Source organism: Typopeltis vanoorti, chromosome 9, assembly GCF_054136105.1.
Source record: "Typopeltis vanoorti isolate ZY-2024b chromosome 9, IOZ_Tvanoo_1.0, whole genome shotgun sequence".
NCBI lineage: Eukaryota > Metazoa > Arthropoda > Arachnida > Uropygi > Thelyphonidae > Typopeltis > Typopeltis vanoorti.
In genome coordinates this window covers 13,450,338-13,469,984 of record NC_143557.1, presented here as the reverse complement: position 1 = coordinate 13,469,984, position 19,647 = coordinate 13,450,338, and the positions used below count along the sequence as shown (strand labels likewise).

At 38.2% G+C, this 19,647-nt stretch overlaps 1 protein-coding gene across 6 annotated transcripts in view; it reads left to right on the top strand.

Moving 5' to 3' along the window:
* LOC150102890 (cilia- and flagella-associated protein 52) overlaps positions 1 to 19,647 on the top strand; it is a 640,784-nt gene that overhangs the window by 376,167 nt on the left and 244,970 nt on the right. For all 6 annotated transcript variants that reach the window (XM_090397376.1, XM_090397375.1, XM_090397374.1 and 3 more), the window contains exon 9: positions 10,530 to 10,587. In XM_090397376.1, the coding sequence (XP_090253502.1) occupies positions 10,530 to 10,587 (58 nt within the window). The remainder of the gene's footprint in view (positions 1 to 10,529; positions 10,588 to 19,647) is intronic.

Genomic DNA, 19,647 nt, shown 5'->3' with positions numbered 1-19,647 from the left:
GCAATATGTCCTGTGAATTTCAGGTTTCTATCAATCATCACTCACTGATCTCTTGTCTCCCCTACTTCCTCCACTATAGCTCCTCCAATAGAGTATGCAGCATCCCATCAATGTGTCCCAAACCTTAAGACTACATTTTGCTGCATTAAATTGACAGCCCATTCATTTGTCCATCTATCTAGCTTATTCAAATCCTCTTGCAGGGCTACCACATCTGCACTATTACTAATAACCCTTCCCAGCTTCGCATCATCTGCAAACAACTGAACTTCAAGCTGACATCCAAACCCATGTGCCGTAACTTAAATTTCAGTTTATCATGTGGCACCTTGTCAAATGCCTTCGCTAAATCCAAGAAAATGGCAGTATATGCCTTTCCCTCATCTACTGCTCTTGTAATTTTATTATAAATGGCTAGCATATTACTAAAATAAGAGCGCCCTTCACAAATCCATGTTGACTTTCACATATAACATTACCCTCATCTGCCCAATGCTGTATACGTTCCGTAACTAACTTCTCTAAGATCTTAACAACTACTGATGACACACAAACTGGTCTATAATTAGATACTTCCAGTCTGCTTCCGTCCTTTTGCAATGGCACTATCTTACCTTCCTTCCATTCCCTGGGCACCTTTCCCATAGCCAGACTTTCATTGAAAAGCCAGGTCAAAGGAGCTGTCAGTTGTTTAGCACATTCTCTCAAAACTCGTGGTTTGGGATCGTGGTATGGATCACATTATGAAGGAAATTGATAATAAACCTGATGTCAGAATTGGAGATAATGTTAATGTCACCTCTTTGCTTTATGGAGACGATGTTATACTTCTAAATAAATCTGCTAAAAGTCTGCAAGATTCCCTGATTAAATTGAATAACTATTTAATAGATATGGTATGAACGTCAGCAATAACAAGACAAATACAAGGAATATAGGCAGAAGCATTGAAAATATCAACTGCATTGTAAAGAGAACCTATAGAACAAGTAAAACATTTCAGCTACTTAGGCACGATTTTTAGTAAAGATGGTAAATTAAATATGGAAATAGACAACAGAATCAACAAAGCTGGTATGGTAGGAAGTCAACGGAATAAATTCATATGGAATAAGATAGAAATTAATCAAAACACTGAATTAGCTATACACAAGACAGTGTTCAAACCAATTTTAAATTATGGATTTGAAAACTGGGTCAGAATTAAAATACTTGACCAAAGACTAGAGACTGCAGATATGAGAGTCCTGAGAAAGTTTAGGGGCATGAACGGATGGCATCAATAGCAATATCATATTAAAAAACGAGGATATTAGGAAAGAACTTAACATTGTCAGTATCCAGGAATGCATTAGCATAGCTAATCTCAGGTGGTATGGTCGCTTAAACAGAATGGAGAGGAAAAATTAGCAAAAGAAGTGTTCTCTGCCAGGTTACCAGGAAAAGACCCAGAGGACCCCCCATTTCGTCTGTTGCATACAGCTTCCTTCTATTCTGAAATGTACTCCATACATCCATATATTCCAGAATACTGGACATTTTCATTGTCATTCATCATCACTGCTGTTCTTCTCCACTCTACATTATCATACCTGGGCAGCAAGCTCACTATCTTTCTTCGTACTCACTTCTGCTGCACTATGTCTAACATCAATCTCAAATCTTGTTCTACTCGATTCACTTCCTACCTCTCAGGTCATTTGACCCCACCATTGCTATCTACTCCACATTGTCACCCCTCTTCACTGCCATTGCCACACACTCCCTCCTTCCACCAGGCAAGCACCCCTCTTGCACTGTACTCTGCACATCCCGAATCATTGAATCTCAATATGTGACACTCCATAGATTCATTCATCCTTCTCTCACTGGCATCCCTGACTCTTACAGTTTGCAGTCTCTCTCTCTTTTTCACCTCTCCATCCCTCGCTTCCACGCCCTCTTATCTTTCTGCAGTTTCCTCTCTTCTACTGTCTCTCCCATTCTCTCGCCTTGCTCTCTCCTGTGCTCTTCGATGCCATTCTCTTACAACTATTCTCATAACTCACACTAGCCAACCTCTCTATCCACCCAAGATCTTCCATCTCTTTTCTCAGCAGTTCTTTTTCTCTCTCCACACACACATTCTGCTTTCAACTGCCATCCACACACACACACACACACACAATAATGGCCATCAGACAAACCATCTCCATCCACTAAAATGCCTTATGCTAAATGTATATGTAGGTCTTTGACGCTTTCTCCACCCTGCAACACATTAATGGCATGCACAAACTGAAAATCCCCCATTTCCGAAACACCATCTCTAGTGCTAGAAAATCCCGAGGTCGAGACATCATGTCTTCCAGTTTCTTCCACTGCTTGCATTTCATGCATACATACATATTCCCATCTTTCACCTGCCACAATTTTAAACAACAGTATGCCTACATACTGCATATGTAGCAAGCTGCAAAATCATAAACTATGTTTCGAATAACATAGTCTTTAAATGGTTGAAGGCGAGGTGTACTAGTAAAACTGGCAGCTGCCATGTTGATATTTGATGCACATGGAGACAATACTGAGAATGTAAAACCCTAAGAAAATACCACACATATACATTCCATCTCACACCTATCACATTCATAAACAATGGGATATGTACACACCATATGCATCATAACAAGCAACAAAATCTTCAGTTAGGTTATGAATAACGTGGTCCTTAAAGGGGGAGGGCTAGGGCTGTTACTCAAATTGGTGGCCGCAATGTTGAATATAATTGCTATAGATAGACACAATGCTGAGATCATAAAATCTTAACCAAATATCAAACAAATAACACATAATTATACAAAAAATAATCGTCAATTAGAACAAGCTTGAAAATACTAGTATTGTTATGAAATAAACTCAATATCTTTCCTTATTACTAATAAGAAAAGATATTGAGTTTATTTCATCTTTTTTAACAGTTTGTGTCACTCTTTTTATCCGTCTTCGCTTGCTAGCATTGCCATCCAACTATGCTATGCTTAATATGATTTCACAGGTTTCAGATCCAAGTGAGTTGGTAATGGTATTACATGAGGGTAATTGTGTATCCAATGGGATGCTGTGGTACATGTATGAATGCCAGAAGTATCAGATTTCTGATGGAGAGAAGTTTTTGGCATTGGTCAGAATGACTTAGCCAAAAATGATAGGCATCAGTGAGACCTGGTTGACAGAAAATGATATGGTTACAGGAATAGAATGTAGAGGGTATTCTATTTTCAGGAAGGATAGAGATAATAGGACAGGGGGTTAGATATTGCTGATGATAACTAAAGAACTACAACCAACAAAATTAGAAATGAAAGAGGATTTTAGATCTGGGGGAGATGGTTCATTTGAGGCTGTCTGGTGTAATATAGATATTGAATGTTTTTTTCACTTGGTTATACTATAAATTAATTTATTTCATTTATTGTGTGATTTAATGTAATTTATGTGTGATACAGGCCAATAGGACAAAATATATTGGTGGTTTCTGCTATAGACAGGGGGGGGGGTTTATACAACTTATGATCACAGACTTATACAACGGAATGATAACCCTCTTATCTCTGCAGGTCAGTGTCCTTCTCATAATTGCAGCAATCCTCTGTGTTACCTTCACCACCTTTGCAATATGTTCCCTAAACTTCAGGTTTCTATCAACCATCAACCCCAGATCTCTTGTCTCCCCTACTTCCTCCAGTATAACTCCTCCCATAGAGAATGCAGCACCCCATCGATGTATCCCTAACCTCGAGACCTTACATTTTGCTGCATTAAACCAACAGCCCCATTCATTTGCCCATCTATCTAGCTTATTCAAATCCTTTTGCAGGGCTACCACATCTGCACTATTACTAATAATCCTTCCCAGCTTCACATCATCTGCAAACAACTGAATATCCCTTTGCAATCCACTGGCAATGTCATTGATATAAAGGTTAAACAATATAGGTCCTAGTACTGAACCCTGTGGGACCCCACTTGTAACCCTCTGCCTCCTCGAAACTGCTCCACCATACACAACTCTCTGATACCTATCAGACAGCCAATCCTGAATCCAGTTGACCAATCTGACATCCAGACCCATGTGCTGCAACTTAAATATCAGCTTATCATGTAGCACCCTGTCAAATGCCTTTGCTAAGTCTAAGAAAATTGCAGTATATGCCTTTCCCTCATCTAATGTTCTTGTAACTTTATTATAAAAGGCTAGCATATTGCTAAAACAAGAGCGTCCTTTCAAAAATCCATGTTGACTCTCACAGATAACATTACCCTCATCTGCAAAATGTTGTATACGGTCCCTCACTACTTTCTCCAAGATCTTAACTACTACTGATGACACACAGACTGGCCTATAATTAGACACTTCCAGTCTGTTACCACCCTTATGCAATGGCACTATCTTACCTTCCTTCCATTCCCTGGGCACCTTTGCTGAAGCCAGACTTTCACTGAAAAGCCAGGTTAACGGCACTGTCAGTTCCCTGGCACATTCTCTCAAAACTCGTGGTGAAATACCATCCAGTCCCAAAGCTTTACTGACATCCAGAGTACTCAGTATCTGAAACACACTCTCCTCCTGTACTTCTAAACCTCGAACCAGCCCTATCCCTCTAGCATTAAAACTGACTCCTCTAGGATGAAATACTCCAATAAAGCGTTCATTGAACAATTCCACTATGTCCTCTGCATCAGTCACTCTATTCCCATTTTTATCTCACAATATCATTCTTCCACAGTCATTTCTCCTTCTACCGGCCACATAGCTAAAAAATTCCCTAGGATTTTCTTTGGATCTTAGGGCCAACCTCCTCTCATATTCCAGTTTCGCTTTCCGTACCACACTAGTCACTGTTTCTGGCCTGTGTCTTATATTCTTCATGCATCCTCTCTTCACCTGTCTCCTTATATCTCTTCCATAGCCTCTTTTTCGCATGCAATTCCTGTTTAATATTGTTTGTCATCCACTTTACTCCAAATTGTGTCCTCTTCTTCACTCGTGGTATACAACTTACCATTGCTGCTAACAAATATTCTTTCACAATTTCTCACGCACTAATGATATCCCGGCATTCCAATTCTTCCTCCATGAAACTTCCCGAAGTTGATGTCTAAGACTATTATAATCACCTGCTTTATAATTCCACATACATTCCCGTCTCTTTGATACTCCTGCATGTCTATTCATTTTCCAAGTCAAAACCATATGGTCACTCTCTCCAACTGGTGGGAGAGATGTCATCTCAGTTATTATCAACTCTTCTGATGCTATAACCAATTCCAAAACTCTTGAACCTCTTGTTCCCTCCGTTACATGTTGCCTAAGACATTTGTCCCTCAAGAATTCTAGAAATTCCATTCCCCTATTGCTACATGCAGCTTCCTCTCTCCAATTTATACTACTGTGGTTAAAATCCCCCATAACAATCATTCTTCTTGCTACAGACCCAGGAGCACAGAGGATGTGGACCAGGACCTCTCTCCAACTGGTGGGAGAGATGTCATCTCAGTTATTATCAACTCTTCTGATGCTATAACCAATTCCAAAACTCTTGAACCTCTTGTTCCGTCCGTTACATGTTGCCTAAGACATTTGTCCCTCAAGAATTCTAGAAATTCCATTCCCCTATTGCTACATGCAGCTTCCTCTCTCCAATTTATACTACTGTGGTTAAAATCCCCCATAACAATCATTCTTCTTGCACTTGCCAAACTTAGCTGTCTAAACATCTCCTGGTCCACATCCTCTGTGCTCCTGGGTCTGTAGCAACACCCCACTAAATATCCTGTTTTGCCTACCTCTTCCTCACACCATATGCTCTCAAAATCATTTGTCTCACTTCCTTCCAAAGCCTCCACTCTTAGAGGACATAGGTCATCACTTATCATAAGCAGTACCCTACCACCACGCTTTCCCCTCCTATCCTGACGAAAAATGCTGTACCTAGCGACTTCTATTCCTGTTGTTATATCCCCTTCTGTCAACCATGTCTCAGTGATCCCAATAACGTTTGGCCAGGCTTCTGCTATCTGCGCCTCCAATTCCTCTCCTTTATTCCAGATACTCCTGGCATTAGTATAAGCATATAAATGCCATTGTTTCTATACCCGGCATTATTCCTTCTAGACTCCACTGGGCTCAGTGTTACCTGATGTCGTTTCCCTTCTCCCAAGTATCCATTCCCACAAGAAGCCATCCCTGCTATCATCCTCCCTGGGACACACTGACTCGTTCAGAACAGCAATCTCTCCAGATGCCTACGTCCTTCCTCATTCAAATGTAAGCGGTCTCTCGCATACAATTCCTCTCTTTCCTCAAATGCACTTTAGGCATCCACATATACCAGTCCTCTCTTGTCACACATTCTCACTATTATGCCATTCACTATCACTGATCTTCTGCTCAGTTCATCATTATCATACCTAGGCAACACGCATACTATTTTTCCTCTCTCTGTCTTCTTCCGTACAGCCTCAAGCAAAAATCTCATATTTCTTGGTGCCCAACTTACATTACCACTCAAATCATTTGTTCCTACCATCACAATCATCTCATCCACCCTTTCACCTCTCTTAATTGCCATAGCCACCCTTTCTATTGTTCCTTCTGGCAAACTCTCCTCACGCATCCTATCTTGAACACCACGGATCATTGAGTCTCCATACATTATACATCTTACCATTCTCTCTCTCCTGTTGTTTCCATTCTCTCCTCTTCTTTCATTCCCATAGGTCTCTCTCATTCCCTCTCCTCTACTGCTATTCTCCCTTCTAGCATTCCCATACCTCTCTCTCCTACTGTTTCCATTCTCCCCTCTTCTAGCACTCACGTACATCTCTCTCATTCCCTCTTTCCTACCGTTTCCATTTTCTCCACTTCTATCACTTCCATATTCCTCTCTCATTCAGTCTCTCCTATTGTTTCCATCCTCTCGTCTTCTAGCATTCCCATATCTCTCTCTCATTCCATCTCTCCTACTGTTTCCATTCTCTCCTCTTCTAGCACTTTCATATCTGTCTCTCATTCCATCTCTCCTACTGTTTCCATCCTCTCGTCTGCTAGCATTCCCATACCTCTCTCTCATTCCCTCTCTTCTACTATTTCCATTCTCTCCTCTTCTAGCACCCACATACCTCTCACTCATTCCCTCTCTTCTGATTCCTTTCTCTCCTCTTCTAACACTCCCAAATTTCTCTCTCTTCCCCACTCTGATTCAGCTTGCATTTATCTCTTCCATTCTCTGAATCTTATCTTTCATACTTCTGCTCTCATTCACAAGACATTCTACCTCCTCTTTCAGCTCATCTATCTCCCTCTGCAGGTCAGTCACTCTTATTCTAAATTCACTCTCCCAAAGAAAACCATCTCTTAAACTTTCACAGTCACTCATGCCTTCCACACTATCAACTATTATTTTCTCATTCATACATATATTTTTTTCATTCTCTCCTATCACACTACTTGTCTTCCTACATTCATTCCCCATTCCTGGAGCAACAAGGTCAGATATTGATAATTCGACACTTATTTCCTTCCACTGCCTGCATTTTGCACACATACGCTCTCTGCTCTCTTTAACAAGCCACATCTAATTCTCGAGACGCATACATGCCGCAAGTACTGCATGCCACAAAGTCCCTTATGATATTTCTTATAATCAAGTTCTTAAATGGTGGAGGACTTGGCAGATTCAGCTGCAACTGCAGCTGAATCCGCCATCATTCCTTACTGCCGAGTAGCGTAATCGTTAATTATTCAATTAATAAATTCCGTTAAATAAATAGAAAAAAAGTACAAACAATTACAAGCAAAACAAAACATTTAAGTACACTAAATAAAATGAAATATAACTAAATACGGTAATGAAAACTTAGCTTCGTTTTGTCTTCCACCGTTATGCATTCGATTCCGACGTTAACCAAAATATATTATATCCCGACAGCAACTAACTTCCAAAAAACAACCACTGAAGTACACTCGTATTTAGAGAAACAATTTAGCACTCAAAAACTTAGAAAAACGGGGAAAAAACAGACTATTCATCAATTAAAAATCACTTTCTTCTGCACAGCTCAAATTCACAGCCACATGCTACGGCAACGCTAGCACCACTCTCCCAATCCACTCTCCCATCTTCCGAAACTTCCATTTGCAACTGATTAGCCATACTAAGATTGCTTGAGTTTTAGAATTCACAATCTTTGTTGGGTCTTCATAGCCTTCGAAATTATCATTAAACTGAGGACAAAGTTTATGCCATACTCTTTACAAAGTTTTTTTTCAGAAACTTTATGCTAGATGCTCTGCATTACCCAAATTGTATCTGAAATGTTGAATCTCTTCCAAAACGCTTTGATAGCAAAGTTTCCATCTTTATCAGTTGCTTCTATTAACATTTCAAAACTCTCTTTGAGATAATGTGTTTTAAATGCACACTTTAAGATTCTGCACACAATTTTTCAGAGCTCTCATTGGAACTTAACTTCATATCAGATCAGCAGTTTTTAACTTGAATAAATTAATTTTAAGTGATGTTTATTATTTTAACGGTATAATAGAACACAGAAACTAAGTAAATAATTAATTTATTAACTTGATGCTGATATTTCGCTGGTATTATAACCAGCATCTTCAGAGCACAAAAACACTTTGTCACAATACGCGAGACTAAAACAACATGGTGTACATTAACAAAATTGTAGCAGCAACACAAAGACTAGAGTCCTGATTTTGGCGCCCTCTATCTGAAAAAAAAAAAAAAAAAAAAAAAAAAAACGCTATCATATATTGCTAGAGTCCTAGAAAAGTGCTAGTTTTTCCTTAATATGACTGTCTCCCAGATCTTCGGCAAGATAATACAGCCATATTTGTTGAGATTTGGGGTGTGTTTTAGGGCTTCTGTCACGTCTAAGAACAATCTCTCTGATTTATATGGGTTTCTGTGTAGTACTTTTGTGTTTTTCCAGTTGATCCTGTGTGCAGGGGTATCCAGAGCATGGTCTGCTAGGCCCGACTTCCCATAATGATATTTCCGGACGTATCGTTTATGTTCGCTGATGCGGATATTCACAGTTCTTCCTGTTTGACCGTAGTAGGCTTGATTGCATGAGCAGGGTACTTGGTAGACTCCTGGATGTGATAAAGGAGGAATGCTGTCCTTGGGTGAGCGGATGAGGGTGGCTAATTTGCTACATGGTCTGAATGTAGTGCGTAGTTTATGTTTAATGAGAATTCTTGAGATCTTTTCGGATGTGCCTTTAATGTAAGGGATGGTGACTGTTTTGTTGTAGTTCTCTGTGGTGGATGGTGGGAGGGGTTTCTTAGGAGTGTTTAGTATTTTGTTTATTTTTTGTGGATTGTAGCCGTTGGCCAAGAAGGTGTGGCGTAAGTGAGTCAGTTCAGCAGTAAGAGCCTTGTCATTTGAACAGATTGCTCTCGCTCTATGGGTTAGCGTTTTTAATATGCCATATTGTTGAGAAGGATGATGGTGTGATTGTTTGTGTAAGTATCTGCCTGTATGTGTGGGTTTTCTGAAAATTGAAAATGATAAGGAACCATCTGGGAGACGTGTGATGAGTGTATCCAGGAAGGGCAGACAGTTGTTGGCTTCCGGTTCCATAGTGAAGTGGATTTTTGGGTGTTGGCTATTTAAATGTGCTAAGAATGTTTTCATTGTCTCAGGGCCATGTGGCCAAATGGCAAGCACATCATCAACATAGCGTAGCCAAAGTGTTGGTTTGAGAGTGGCTGTATTGATTGCTTGTTTTTCCAGGTGTTCTATGTAAAAGTTGGCTAGCGGGGGAGAAAGGGGGGAGCCCATGGCTGTCCCATCAATTTGTTTGTATATTTTCCCTTTCCATGTGAAATGTCCTGCATGTATAGTGAATTTGAATAGTTCAAATATATCAGGGGGGAAGTGTGACTTCAGTAGATTGAGGGTTTCTATTAGTGGTACATTTGTGAATAGTGAAGTGATGTCAAAGCTTACTATTAAGTCTGAGCTTTTTAGGGTGAGGTGTTGTAAGATGCTTTTTAGGTGTGCTGAATTTTTGATAAAGGAGGGAGAATTGTTAGTGAGAGTGGCTAGTAGCTTTGCTAAATGTCTAGCCAGTTTGTATGTGGGACTATTTATACTGTCCACAATTGGGCGTAGGGGTGTGCCTGGTTTGTGAATTTTTGGTGATCCATAGATTCTCGGTGTTCTAACATGGAAGGGTTTAAGTTTGTTAACTGTGTCTTTGGGCCAGGAAGTGACTTTTTTTAATAATTTTCGTGCCTTATTCTTTTAGCGAAATATCAGCATCAAGTTAATAAATTAATTATTTACTTAGTTTCTGTGTTCTATTATACCGTTAAAATAATAAACAACATGTTCGACGAACACATAAGTCTGTCCACACGTTTAATTTTAAGTGAACAGATTATGGAATTGAATTATTTAATATGATAAAGATAATAATAATGATAATACAAATAATTTCTTTAAATATTCTTTTAGGAAAACAAAAGTAATGGGAATGGTGACATCATTGACTTTGAGAGGAGATGGTCATCAAGTACGTTTTTAATACTTTGAAAAAAAATTTTTTGCAGTTCATTTTATCTTTTATCAGTGTTTTATCAACATTAAATCTATACCTTGATATTTACCTTGTGGTGTATGTAATGTACATATGGAGAGTATATATTTAAATATAATTGATCTAAAAATGGATATAAATGGTATCATCATTGCTGTAGTTCAAAAGCACCTTATTAACAAAATATGCATGTAAAATGCAATTGTATAATCACTTTTGAAACTTTCTAAAGCTAACTTTAAATATCAAAGAGAAAGACCATTGACTCTTTTTTTTTTGTTTAAAAAAAGAGCAGGAGAAAAGCTGCAAAAAAGTACAATGAGTAGTGAGAAGACGCCAGACCAGATGAGAGCTTCCTTTCAATTTCTTTGAAAGATGAATGGGAGAACCTGCAGCTTGTGTCTCATTTGGATTGCATATTAACTGTGACAGGTTTTAAGATCCATTTAAGCCATTTTACATTTTAAACTATAACTTTTAATACCTTTTTTTTATGCTCTTGTAAATAATATTTATATGGAGAATTTTTGAGCCTTTCATTATACAAAATATTATAAACGTTATATCAACATAAGTTTGCCCTATCTTGCTGAAATTGCAAAACACACAAAATAATACCTCATTTGTTTTATCCAGCCCTCAAACTAGAGGGCTAGATTTCTACTCCTTGAATGGGTCATCATATTACCATCTCTTGGAATAGCACTTTCTTGCAACACAAATCAAGTAAACATATTTATCATAAGAATCTTATGATTATTAAAAAATCATGCCTTTATTACTAATATTATTATTATTATCATTATATGGTATCTCCATGGAGTCCGAAGACTCATCGTAGGAGACCCAGACTGACTGCTATACACACAAAACCATACCTCTCTTTAACTTTAAACTCATTCACTGTCAGGGAACTTGCAACTAATTCTGGCAATTTCTTCCACTCATTCACCTCTCCATGCAAAAATTCTGGTCTGCATATCCTTCTAACGACACCCTTACACAACTTTCATGGATGGCCCTAGTTCTCTATTTGTCATATGTTGAAAAATTTCCTTTGCATCAAATTTATAAAATCCCTTTAATATCTTAAATGTTTCTATATGTCCTCTCTTTTTCACCTATTAACTAAACTTTGTAACCCTCAAACTTTTAACCTGTCCTCATAGGAGGTATTCCACACATGTCACCAGCTTAGTTCCTCATCTCTGAAACTTCTCTGCCACCTCCTGATCCCCAAGAAACCCAGGTGACCAACTTTCTAGATTTCTTCTTCTTGAATGGGTCAGCACAGGACCAACTCATGGAATAGTACTTTCTTGCAACATGAATTAAGTAAATTTGTTTTATCCAGCCCTCAAACAAGAATGCTAGATTGTGATTCATTGAAAGGGTCAGTATATGACCGTGACTATTTGTCATATATTGAAAATTTTCCTTTTCATCTATTTTATAAAATCCCTTTAATATCTTAAACGTTTCTATCATGTCTCCTTTATATGAATAAAAAACAATTATAATACCTTACAAATAGAAGGAAACGCTGTCATCACTTTTCTGAACGATAGAAATGCCATATTATTACCTCCTTTTAAACATTAAATGTTTATATGGAAAACTACAATAAATGTTTGTAAATTACTTTTTATAACACATATCACTGATTTCTGTCATCAGAAAATGACATTTTATGGAAAGGTTTCCATTTACCAGTAATTAGTGACAGTGATCTTGCAGTACTCACCTGGGAAGTTTACAAATGTTTCATTCAGAAAAGGTTACATGCCGAATTATGAAAGAGGAAATTATGACCAAACCAACTAAGGAGTATGCTGAGTTCTGTGCCATGGTATCAGTTGTTGGATGGGAAGAATTAATAGGATAAGAGTGAAGTGTATGTGTAATCTCATTAAGCAAGAGATTTGCAAGAAGAGTATTATGTGGAAGGCATGCCATGTGCATAAAGGTGATATCATTTATGAAAATTATAAGGAGCAGGCCAGAAGAGTCACAACTATTGTAGAGAAATCTGATTGAGAATAAAAGAAACTGTCTCTACCTCTCTACAAACTAAAGACAACCCAAAAAGAATTCTATCATTATGCTGCAAGTAAAAGCAAGAATGAATATGAAAGAATAACTGCACAGAATGCAGATAGTTTGAGGGTGAGAGATGAAGAACATATTGTTCAACTAATGAGTGCCCACTTTGCTAAAAACCTCGTGTATGCACCATTGTGCTCACATGTATTGGGAAGAGGTACTAGATATGTTGCATAAATTGAATAAGAATTTGGCAATAGGGACTGATGGAATATCAGCACAGAAATTAAAAGAGTCTTTAGCTGAACTGGCTATTCCTTTGACCTGACTCTGTAATTTGAGTCTCAAAATAGGGAAGATTTTACAGGAGTGAAAAAATGTATGGTAATCCTGTTTCACAATGGTAGTATAAAGTCTGATATATCTAACTATCGACCTGTCATTTCTGAAGTGGTGGTGACAATTTTGGGAAAGTTGGTTACAGCTCACATTCAGAAATGGGTTAACAGAGAATCTACATTTTCCGATAAATAAGATGGATTTACTAAGGGAAGATCATGTTTGAGCAACTTGCTCACATTCTATGCTAACATTTTCATTGAGTTAGACAAAAGGAATGGATACATCGCGATACTTTTGGATTTTGCTAAGGCTCTTGACAGAATACAGCATGGAAGACTGTTGCATAAAGAGGATGGTTACTGACAGATATTAAAAAGTGATATATGGGGGAGGTGAGTGTGCCACATTGTCACATGTAGCCCAGTGTTGCTTCTGCACCCATGGGGTCTGCATGTAGAGATGTAAATATAAGGAAATCATTTTGTTTTTTTACAAGATCTTTTGCCAGCCTGGTTGGCCGAGTGGTTAGTGTATCCACTCTCCAGCCAAAAGGCTGCAGGATTGAATCCTGCCATGGGCATGGATGTTTGCGATTGTATAATGATTCTGAAAAGAACCTTGACATGTAAATATAAGGAAATCATTTTGTTTTTTTACAAGATCTTTTGCCAGCCTGGTTGGCCAAGTGGTTAGCGTAGCCACTCTCCAGCCAAAAGGCTGCAAGTTTGAATCCTGCCATGGGCATGGATGTTTGCGATTGTCTGTGAAAATACTAGTGGTTGTGGTGGTCGGCAGTAGATGGCATTGGTGTAGATGATGAAGGTGGTTGTGGTTCGTTGTGGTTGGTGGAGATGGAGAGGTGTAGAGTAGGTGCCCTCCCTCGATGAGGTGTCACGTAATAATAATAAAATAATCTTGATAACACCTCCCTTAGACTATTGTGCACAGGTCTGGTCTCCTGGTTTCTGAGGTGATTCTGATACAGTGGAAAGAGTGCAAAGGAGAGTATTAATAATGATATCAGGATTGCAGAATGCTGATTATGAAGACAGATTGAGAAATTGTAGACTACAGACACTAGCAAATAGGAGAAAGAGGGGGCGATATGATTGAGACTCATAAACTTCTGAAAGGGTCATACAGGATTTCAGTAGATAGAGTTTTTCATTTTATGGAATTTTTCATTTTATTTCATTTTAGGGTGGGATGGGAAGAGGAAAAGATGGCATCTTTGGAAGTTGAGAATGAATGCCATCAAGAAGCGGATGAGAGCTAGATTTTTCTCTTGCAGAACAGTACATGATTGGAATGGATTGCCATTGGACGTTGTGTGTACAAGTAGTGTGAATGAATTCAAGAGCAAGTATTGTGGCTCGCATCAAGAGCTCCAGCTTCATACTCATACTCTGCCTATACCAAAGCATGCACCATATGCAAATCAGCCATCAGCAGATCCAAATCTGATTTCATAAAGGTCAACAGCAAAAGACATGCCTTCTGGTCCATTGCTAAGGCTGTTGGATACAACTTTTGCTCTTCTGCACATCCACCTCTCTCTCACACTCATCCTAAAAGCACCACTATTACTTCACTCGAAGATAAAGCTGACTTTCTGGCATCACATCACTCTTCATTTCCTTGAACTTCTGCATAGAAGACCAAGGGAAATCATCCCTTACCACATCAAAATCCAAGCACTGGATTTCGATACTAAAAAGTCTTCTGGTTCTGTTATCATCTCTCCAATTGTTTTCAAACATTGTCCTCCAATGTTAACACTCGTCCTGCATCATATCTACAATCTACTCTACATATCTAGTACTTATCCTAATGCATGTAAGCAATCTCATATCTATCCTATTATTATTATTATTCATGACACCTCCAAGGAATTGCAAGACTCATCATGGGAAGGCACCCACTGAACCTCTACCACCAATCATCCACAACAACACCATCCACTGTCCACCACCATGACTAGTATTTTTTGTCTGTAAATTGCATGTGTTCTGAAGATCTGATTTGTCTGTATGCATGATGAAAAATCCGAGTTTCCAGGAGAAAAAATCCTGCTACCTTCATATGAGATTGGCTGAATCGAACTTAGGCCTTTCCTAATCAGAGGGTGCAATGTACCGTCATTCTTCCAATTGCACTACAAAGGCGCTATCCCATTCCAAAAAATGGTGATAGAAGTCTACTATCAAGCTATCGACCAATTACCATCACTTCAGTCCTCTGAAAAATAATGGAGAAAATCATCAGTAGCCAACTCTTCCACTATTTAGAGGCCAACCAATTAATCAGTGACTCCTAGTATGGAGTCTGCCATTCAAGATCAACAGCTGACCTCATAGATTACATCATCCACCACTGGACGCATGCCATGGAAAGGTTCATAGAAGCTTGTGCTTTTGCACTCAACATTTCCAAAGCCTTTGACCATGTTTGTGGCATCATAGCCTGCTTAACAAATTGCTATTCTTTGGTTTCCCTGCCTCTCTCTGTAATTGGGTAGCCAGCTTTTTCTGGTCATTTTCTATGAGTGGGTCTGGACAATTCATCGTGGGAAAATTAATCACATGAAAATTCTTCGCAGATACATGTGAAAAAAAAAAAAAAAAATTTTTAAAACAAATATTTCTTTTAAAATATATTTTTTTAAAATTTAAAGAAATATTTAAAAAAAATTTAAGAAATATGGAACTGGAAGTTAATGACTTCTGCCCTTCCTGGATACACTAACCACACGTTTACCAGATGGGTCCTTATCATTTTTGGTTTATAGAAAACCCACACATATAGGGAAATATTTGCAGAAACAATCACATCATCACCCATCTCAACAGTATGGTATCTTAAAAACACCAACCCATAGAGCTAGAATAATTTGTTCCAATTACAATGCTCTCACTGCTGAACTCACTCACTTATGTCACACCTTCTTAGCCAATGGCTATAATCCCTGTAAGATAGACAAAATACTAAATTTTCCCCAGAAATCCCCCCCCCCTACTGTCTACTACAGTAAAACTGTCACCATTCCATACATTCAAGACACATCTGAAAAGATATCTAGAGTGCTTAAGAAACATCTATTATGTACCGTATTTAAACCTTATTTGAAACTGGCAACTCGCATCCATTCACCAAAGGACAGAATCTCTTCTTTATCACATCCAGGAGTCTATGAAGTGCCCTGTTCGTATCATTGAGCCTACTATGGACAGACCCAAAGAACTCTGAACATCGGTCCCCCACCTACCATGAGCTGCTAAATTTCCTTATAAACTTGTATGTTTCTGCCATGTCTCCTTTCTTTTATTCCTTATACATATAACCAAATTCCTTCAGTGTGCTCTGAAATGCAAAATTCCATAGACTAAATATAATCTTTATGGAACTAAGGTGACTATATCTAAGCACAGGTCCAGATATAGTCTTTTCAAAGTCTTGCAAAGTAGGAGAATAACTTCCTTATTCCTAAATGTTAATGTTCACTTTGACATTGCAACATGCAGATGATGAAAGTTTTTCCCCGTGATTCTACTGTATACATTAAAGATACCAAGAAATTGTATACTTGGTTTTAATCCTTTACCCAAGGAAGCAAAACAATATTTCACGTATGAAATATATTCACGTCTAAACTACTTGTATATAGAGGCTAATGACTTCACATTACTTGCGTTAGTATGGGTTCCATAATGCAAAGCATACACACACCCTTTCAGACGTGTAACAATGCTATTCTTAATGGGAAGGGGCCCCTGCCCAGACTGGTTTTGGCCTTTATTGAGGTGAAAAAGTAAAGGGTTGCTCATCATAGGCATAGCGTAGTTAGTATAGGGATGCAAGAGAGCCTGATAGTATTAGGAGAAAGAAAAGACAGACAGATAGCATGAAAGATAGAGAAAAAGCCTCAGCTCTTTTATATCATCATATAGCCAAAGGCTATCACTTTTCCTTTTTCACCAATCTCCTATAGATGAACAACCAAAAGACCAATGGAAACTAAGGCGCAAAGATGATTGATATCCAGGTGGTTAGCCCCATCTGGGTTAACTGCCTTGAGTTGGCCTTTTCTGCCTGGGATTTCTCTCCAGTCATCCCTGCAATTGACTATAAGACTACATTGAATTAAGATGATGGAACTATTTAAAAAACCTTCCATAGTAAGAATAGACAGAATTTTATCTCCACCTGGTGAATATTGCATAATGGGTGGTCTACATCATCTAGTGATAAATTTGATATCTCCTAGAATGCTTCTTTCTAAATACAAAAAACGTCAGACTGAACAATAAAATTTCCACAATAAAATATTATAAAGCATTTATATGTCATATTGCTGGTTTTCAAATCCGTGTTTCTTTCTAACCTTCCATAAGTGATATTTTAATTTACTAATTATAAAGATCAAAATTCTTTTCCCATTACTGACAGGTGGTGGGTATTGCAAAAAAATAACCTGTTCTCTTTTAAGTAATGGAATGCCCAACAGATTACATGATCTGTACCAAATACGCAGGGCAAGAGAGCAGCTGTGGAATGCGTGTTCTACTGTTTCCAATTGGTAACAGATGTCACAGATTGGATCTCCAATGTTAAAGTACCTCCATTTGAAGGTATTGACTGGAAGTCGGCCATATGCAGTTCTCCAAGCAGCAAGATCCCTTCATGTTAAGGTATTCTTGGAACTTCAACCAGTTATGAAACAAAGTATTGTTGTCAGTACCTAACTGTGGAACTTTGCGGTGAAAGAGATTAAAAATTTCTTTATACCAAATTTTACTTTTTTTAATGGAAAGAATGTCAATTCCAGGGTGTTTTAGCTGGCTTGGAGTTAAGCACAGAGTGTTATAGTATTCAGGAACAATCTCAGCTTTTGAACCTTTATAATCATTCACTCCAACCAGGTGAAGATGAAAACCCAAGTAGTACAAGAGAAGGTTTGCACATGTGTGATTAGTCCGCAATATGTTATGGGTTTTTGAAGCTGTATTGGTTAAATATCAGAATTTTCAGACTGGAAGTCCAAATCCTCCATGCCTCTTCTATCAAAGAGGCATGGAGGATTTGGACTCTTGATAGTTGAAGAAATTCCTTTTTAACTTCTTGGTATCAGCTGGACCAAAAAATTGCACAGGTTTACTATATAATTGCTTTTCTTCAGCTTCTGTGATGTCTGTAATATTTATTATGTACAACTGAGCAGGAAAGCTTATGGTTTTGAGTACTATGTATAGAAGAAAAGGAAAGTGGCTCAATTTTCCAGCCTTCTAAGGGGTCAAAGTTCTTGTATAAGTTCTTGAACTGGTAATATTGGGTAAGTGGAGAAGGGAATTCCAAGTATATTAGCCCAAAAGGAATGCATCCAAGAACCCACTTTCCCAAAAATTTTTTTTGTCTTTTCTGCAATAGTTAATCTACTGATCTTGCTAAATTTTTTCAAAATACCAAAAAGATATATATGAAATCATTATCATTCAAAGTGCCCACTACATCATCGGCATATGCCAATCCCTTATTTCCTTGAAGGAACTGTTATTCCTCGCACAGCATGTGTATTGTTGACTTCCTGTAAGAAGGGTTCAAGAACCAATGCAAAAGCAGCAGACTAAGAGGGCAACCTTGCTTGACTCCTTTTCGAATTTTTACCGGGTCTGACAGGAACCCATTAACTAGGAGTCAGGTAGTTGAATTGGCATAAGCTAATTTGATAATGGATAGCAGCTGTTTACCTACATAAGTTTGCTGGAGGATGTGGAACAGAAAGGGATGCCAGATATTATCAAATGCATGAGTAAGGTCTACATGAGTACACTACCATCGATTGCTTTTTCGTGTTAACTAAGCAGATGAGATCACTTAGCAGAAATATATTAAATTCCACTGCTCAACCTGGTACTCCATACACCTGTGTGCTTTTAATTGTGTATCTCATTCCCACTTAGAGCCTGTTATTGATAATGCAGAAAAATATCTTGTAGTTAGTATTAGATAGAGAAATAGGTCTCCAGCTGCTGATAAGGTGCAAATCTCTATTAGGTTTTGGAATGAGGACAGTATGGATTGCTACAAATTCACTTGGTATGTATCCTGATGAGAGAAAAGAACTAAATAGTGTAACTATTTAGTTCTTTTAAATTAAATAGTGTAACTAGAATGGGAAGGATAATATCCCAGGCCTCACGATAATGTTCTATCCCTAGACAATCAGGTTGTGGGGATTTTCTTGTCTGGCATTCTTTATAGGCTGTGGTAACTTCAGATGCGGTAATGGATCTGTCAAGCCCATCTTGGATATGATCAGGAAAGACATTAATGTTTCAAGAGTTATAATTTCCAACAGTACTATTGTCTTCAAACAGATTTTTGTAGTGTTTCTGAAAGGAGTCAAGGATGTCTTGTGTGGTGGATATGTCTTCTCCATCAGTGCAGATTATAGCGATAGTCCTTTCTTTGCAAAATTTTGTAAATTGCCTATTGAAGAAGGCAGCTGAATGGCTGTCTGCTAGGTGCTGCTGTATTCTTATCTTAAATTTCTTTCTTCTACCTGTTTCGAATTTAGGGACACAAAACACACATATTGAAATGATTATTTTACTTATTAAAACGCACCAAAACCTGGTTCGAGAGGAAATTTAA